Raw genomic sequence first — 5941 nt, forward strand, 5'->3', positions numbered from 1 at the left:
GTGCAGGGCAGTGTTCTGTTTCTGCCTCAAAGAGCATTTCTGGCATTTTTTTACCGTGTGTGCCTATGTCTGCCAAAAATTGTCTCCAAGGCAGAACTGAGTCTGTGGTAAAAATTATTAAAGCAAAACTACTTCTTCACAAAAATATTTCAGTTTTTCTAGCTGCATCTGACTACTTCTGAAGCCTGGAGTACTTTAGGGATGATAATAGCCAGCTGGACCTTATTAAAAGTTGTATATCCATTAGTCTCTTGGACTCTCATGTTTGGTGATGAGGATAGGAGAAAAAGCTTCCTTTTTTTCATTCATTAAAATTTTATGTATATTTGACCCTCTGCCTCATGGAGGACTGTAAATGATGATAATAAAAGAGGAGATGAAGAGTTTTTCTCACAAGGTATTGATGGTCTTAAAATGATAAATATTTGTTTTATTTTTCTGTCACTTCTCAACATGCTGTGAACCCTGCCATTAGAGAGAAATAAGATATAATGGGATCACAGTAAAAGTGTGTAAATCATTTCCATATGATCATCATGCTGTTAAATTTAGAAGTAAGCATTGATAAAGAGTAAGTTTCTGATAAATGTTTGGCGATGACAGAATATACATAAAATTTCTATAAATGGAGTATAGATGTCATGTGCAGTCAGTCTCATGCATCCTACTATAAACATACTTGGGATGTTTTAGGACGCTGTGGCCATTGAAGATGTGGCTGTGAACTTCACCCTGGAGGAGTGGGCTTTACTGGATCCTCCACAGAAGAAACTGTATAGAGATGTGATGAAGGAAACCTTCAAAAACCTGGACTCAATAGGTAAGGATGAGGACATTCTTAAATTGTCAGTTAGAGAGCAAGTATTTTTTGCTCATCATCTATTTTCCAAGATGTGGAATGTAGAAAAGGAGGACATTGATAAATAAAGTGGGCATGGTTATAGCTAACAATGAGTAGAATCTAACAATTTTTTATAACACTAATATTTTGAAATAATTTTTCTGGGTCTACATTTTAGGTAAAAAATGGGAAGATCGTGACATTGAAGATCTGTACAAAAACCAGGGGAGAAAATTAAGGTGAGTCACACAATAGAAAGTAGTGTCTCATGAGAATTCTGGTATGTTATGAATTTTTTAAAAAAGGAAACAAAATAAACAACCCTTGCTTCAAATTTAGTTCTTCTTAAAAATGTTTTACCAGGAATGCTTTCTTTATATGTGACCTAAATATTCATTGTTCGCAAAATACTTTACTTGGAAACTGTATTAATAGGCTCTATAGCCCTGGCCGGTTTGGTTCAGCGGTTAGAGCGTCGACCTGCGGTCCTGAGAGACCCGGGTTCGGTTCCCGCTAAGGGCACGTACCTCGGTTGCAGTTTGTCCCCAGCCCTGGTCGGTTGTGCGGGTGGCAGCCACTTGATGTGTTCCTTTTACATCGATGTTTCTCTCTCTCTCTCTCTGTTCCTCTCTCTCCCTCCCACTCTACCTGAACAAAAAATGGAAAAATGTCCTCGGGTGAGGATAAAGAAATAAAAAAATAAAAAATAAAAAAATAGGCTCTATATGGCAATATAACTGTTTTGATAATTACAAGGGTGAAGTCCTCCTGGAGAGCATTCATTATATCCAAATTCAGAGAATTCAGACAATACATGAAACTTACACTTTTCCTATAAATCCTAATAAATAGTTTGAAAAATATCATTAAAAATAATATGTTTCTTGTTTTTTACAGAAGTCAAATGGTAGAAAAACTTTATGAAAGTAAAGAGGGTAGTCATTGTGGAGAAAATTTCAGCCTTATCCCAAATCTCAGTCTGAACAAGAAAACTACTGGAGTGAAAACACATGAATGCAGGACATGTGGAAAAGTCTTCATGCATTATTTTTCCCTTAATATGCACATCAGATGTCACAGTGGACACAAACCACATGAACATCTGAAATACAGAGAGAGGCCATATAAATGTAAGTTATGTGGGAAAGCTTATATTTCTTTAAGTTTATTTCAAATACATCAAAGGAAGCACATGGAAGAGAAAACCTACAACTGTAAGGAATGTGGGAAAACCTTCCGTTTTCGTACATCTTTTCAAATACATGGAAGGATTCATACAGGAGAAAAACAATACGAATGTGAGGAATGTGGGAAACCCTTCATGTGGCTAACAAGCTTTCGAAGACACATGGCAATGCACACTGGATATGGACCTTATAAATGTAAACAATGTGGAATGGTCTTTAGATATCATCGTGCTTTTCAATCACACGAAAGGACTCACACAGGAGAGAAAGCCTATGAATGTAAGCAATGTGGTAAAGCTTTTAATTCTCAACGTGGTTTCCAAATACATCAAAGCTATCACAAAGGAAAGCACCCCTATGAATGTAAACAATGTGGAAAAGTCTTTAGATATCATCATACTTTTCAGGCACATGAAAAGATTCACACAGGAGAGAAAATCTATGAATGTAAGCAGTGTGGTAAAGTTTTCAATTCTCATCGAGGTTTCCAAGTTCATGAAAGATATCACAAAGGAGAGAAACCCTATGAATGTAAGAAATGTGGTAAAGCTTTCAGTTCTCATCAAGGTTTTGAAATACATGTAAGAGATCACAAGGGAGAGAAGCCCTATGAGTGTAAGGAATGCGGTAAAGGTTTCAATTGTCATCGAGGTTTCCAATTGCATGAAAGAAATCACAAGGGAGAGAAACCCTATGAATGTAAATGTGGTAAAGCTTTTGTTTATTACTATTCCTTGCAATTACACAGAGGAACTCATACTGGAGAGAAACCCTATGAATGCAAGGAATGTGGGAAAGCCCTCAGCAATCACCAAGGCTTAAAGAGACATGAGAAACTGCACACAGGAGAGAAATCCTATGAATGTAAGCAGTGTGGGAAAGCCTTCATGCATCCATCAGGATTTCGGACACACATGAAAATGCATGCTGGAAATAGACCTTATCAGTGTAAGGAATGTGGGAAAGCCTTCATTTATCCATCAGGTGTTCGAGCACACGTGCTGCAAGTACATATTGGAAATAGACCTTATCAATGCAAAGAATGTGGGTTAGCATTTTATTTTCCCAGTACATTGCGCAGGCATGAAATGACTCACACCGGAGAGAAACCCTGTGAATGTAAACAGTGTGGTAAAGCCTTCAGAGATTACAGTTACTTAAAAATACATGAAAGAAGTCATACTGGAGAGAAACCCTATGAATGTAAGCAGTGTGGTAAAGCTTTTTTTTCTCAGCTAGGTTTCCAAGTACATGAAAGAAGTCACACTGGAGAGAAACCCTATGAATGTGAAGAATGTGGGAAATCCTTCAGTTCTCCCAGTTCCTTCCGAAGGCATAAAAAGACTCACTGGATAAGTCCTGTTGAATGTGAACAGCATAGGAAAGACTTCAGTTGATCCACATACTGTACTTACATGTGAAAAAGAAAAGAAAAAGAGAGAAATGAGTAATGTGAGAAGGCTTGATGGAAATTAATCTATGTGTAATGTTCTAGAAAACTTTCAATATGAAAGAGTTATTATAAGTGTAAATATATTGTGTTTTATCAAGCTTCCTTAAAGTGCATTGTTGGACTGTGGGTTTCTACTAATTATTTTCAGAGCTGAATATTCAGATAATTCTGTGACACATCATTCAACAACAATATATAAGATTATAGATAGTGCTTTTTCTTTAAATCAGTGAATAGTATTTTACATTTTCATTTTGAAACTCGGATTCATAAGTGAATTGAAATTGGGTTTAATTTTCTTTTACATTTAAAATATTTGTACTTCAAGTTTAGTGATGTCTTTTTATCTGTGTCTATTTAACTGTCATATACAGTTTTCATTTCATTTTTATATTTTTCAGTCTAAAAGTTGATTGATTTTTAAAAGATGTAGTTTCTTATTCCCTATATAGGTACTTCAGTAGTTTAATTTTTTTTTTTTAATGTTCTATTTATTGTATGTTAAGGGAACATTGAAAAATGAAAGTTTGATTTTTGTTGGGATTTTCCTACTGGTTTTGTGACAGTTCCTGGATATTCTGAGTCCATTATATCTATTCTACCTTTCTTACTGAGAAAGCTCCTTTTGTGGGAGAGGGGGTATAGGAGCCTTTTTTTATTTTCCACACTAAAAAAACCATTGGAATAAATTTTATGTGTGTTAAGTATATGATAGTTTTATGTGAATTATTATTTTCATGTTGATTTCTCCTTGGCAACACCAGGGGGCTGTGAGCTAAAAGGATGACAGAGTGGCAGAACATGTATGATGAGCTGATTCCCCCTCAGCCACAGCTGTCACGTTTATCAGACCTGCTTTCTTACTTATTCCCACAACACTTAAAAATGGACTTTAAATGAGAAAACAAATGGTTCTAGAATTTGTTGAAATAAGTACTCCATCAGTGTCTTCCTCCCCACATCCCTCTACAATAAAGGCATCCAAGAGACTCCAAACCCATGGTGGACATAAATTACCCAGGGCTTTCTCATTCAAGAGACTGTTTTCCTCAGCTCATGCTGCATACAATTAGAGCAGCCACTGCTGACAGCTGACAGAATCTTTTTGTAATGGAGGCCCTCCCAGGCCAAGTTGATCATGCTCTGCGGCCTGCTTCTCATTTTTCCTCGGGTCATGAATACAGGACTCTTGGGCTTTCTAACTATAGTTCTCATTGGAGAGATACTAGTACCTACAGCACAGAGCTGAAAATGGTGCCCCTAGTACATATCCCACCTACAGGAGGAAATACGTTTCCTTCACATTAATGCAGACTGTTGTGAAGAAGGTCACTTTTCTAAACATACTGGCCACTTTGGGAATCTCTTGGGAATACATAAATGACCAGGTAATTCAAAAATTTTATCAACAGTTTGCCCCCACCACATCTGATGGAACCTACTGCAGAGATGGTGCATTTTGTCCCTAGACTGAGCTGGCCATCCTTGATCAAAGACAACACAAACAACAGGTCTGTTAGCTAAACTCCAGGCAATCTTGTTGGCATTAGAGAACTCCCTAGCCAAGAATCAAGCTCATTTACACATTTTTATAGGTCCTTTGGCTTTTGCCAATGTCTAGCAGTCTCTTCCCACCAATAGCAACAATTCTATCCAATGTCACCCCCTTCGGTATAACACACTGGGAATACGTATCTTGCTCACAATAACCAAGTACACAGTCAAGGTCACTCGTACATCTGCACACATTAAACCTCAGTCTGCAGAGGCTCAGTTCAGTGCTCAGGGAAATAAATTCAGTCAGATTTCTGAGACATACCGACACCTCAAATTTGATGCTATTAATCTTGGCTCTGTGGACCCACATAATACTAAGCCATTGAGAGGCCTCTAACTTAAAGATGTAGGCAAAATTGAAGAAACTTTCTTCCTTCACCATGGCTAATTTAGTGCCTGATTAATGCACCTGATGTGAAAAAAACACACCACTGGTAATGTAACCGATCAACATACTTTTCATACCAAGGAAAGGGTCCCTGAGGCTAATGGCAAATACACTTTTTAGTGGCACCTCACCCCCTCTGCTGGGCTACTTGCTATGCTCACACCATGCTAGAAACTCATAGACAAATTACTCATCCTATCATATGTGACCCTACCAAAGCCGAAGCGCAGGCACTTACAAAGACCCTCTAGAAATTAAAACATCGGGCCCTTGAAAAAGGCGTTCTATGGACTTTGTATCTCTTGTAACCCTCTAAACTCTCATAGGTTGGCCTAATTGTTTAGAGAAAACTTGCTTCCTTCTAAATGGATCTTCCTGCTGTTTGAGGCATTTCTTAGACTCAGTACCCAGTTGTTAGGGCCCATTAACATATGTTGCTCTGATCATCAGGCTTACTAGCACCTTACAAGTGGAGATTTTTTTATACTAGACATTCCTGTCAGAATGATCCCTCT

At 37.6% G+C, this 5941-nt stretch overlaps 1 protein-coding gene across 1 annotated transcript; it reads left to right on the forward strand.

Moving 5' to 3' along the window:
- The first annotated feature begins 376 nt into the window (after positions 1-376).
- LOC118643863 (zinc finger protein 709-like) lies at positions 377-3689 on the forward strand. Its single transcript, XM_036282219.1, has 4 exons — positions 377-397; positions 694-820; positions 1020-1080; positions 1739-3689. The coding sequence occupies exons 1-4, from the start codon at positions 377-379 to the stop codon at positions 3423-3425; spliced, it is 1896 nt and encodes a 631-aa protein (XP_036138112.1). The 3' UTR covers positions 3426-3689.
- The last annotated feature ends 2252 nt before the right edge of the window (positions 3690-5941 follow it).

Source organism: Molossus molossus, unplaced genomic scaffold (genome assembly GCF_014108415.1).
Source record: "Molossus molossus isolate mMolMol1 unplaced genomic scaffold, mMolMol1.p scaffold_m16_p_4, whole genome shotgun sequence".
Classification (NCBI taxonomy): domain Eukaryota; kingdom Metazoa; phylum Chordata; class Mammalia; order Chiroptera; family Molossidae; genus Molossus; species Molossus molossus.

Coding starts and splice junctions, on each gene's coding strand:
- LOC118643863 (XM_036282219.1), top strand. CDS start 377: ATGAAGAGTTTTTCTCACAAG. Junction 398..693: donor TGAAGAGTTTTTCTCACAAG/GTATTGATGGTC, acceptor GGGATGTTTTAG/GACGCTGTGGCCATTGAAGA. Junction 821..1,019: donor CAAAAACCTGGACTCAATAG/GTAAGGATGAGG, acceptor TCTACATTTTAG/GTAAAAAATGGGAAGATCGT.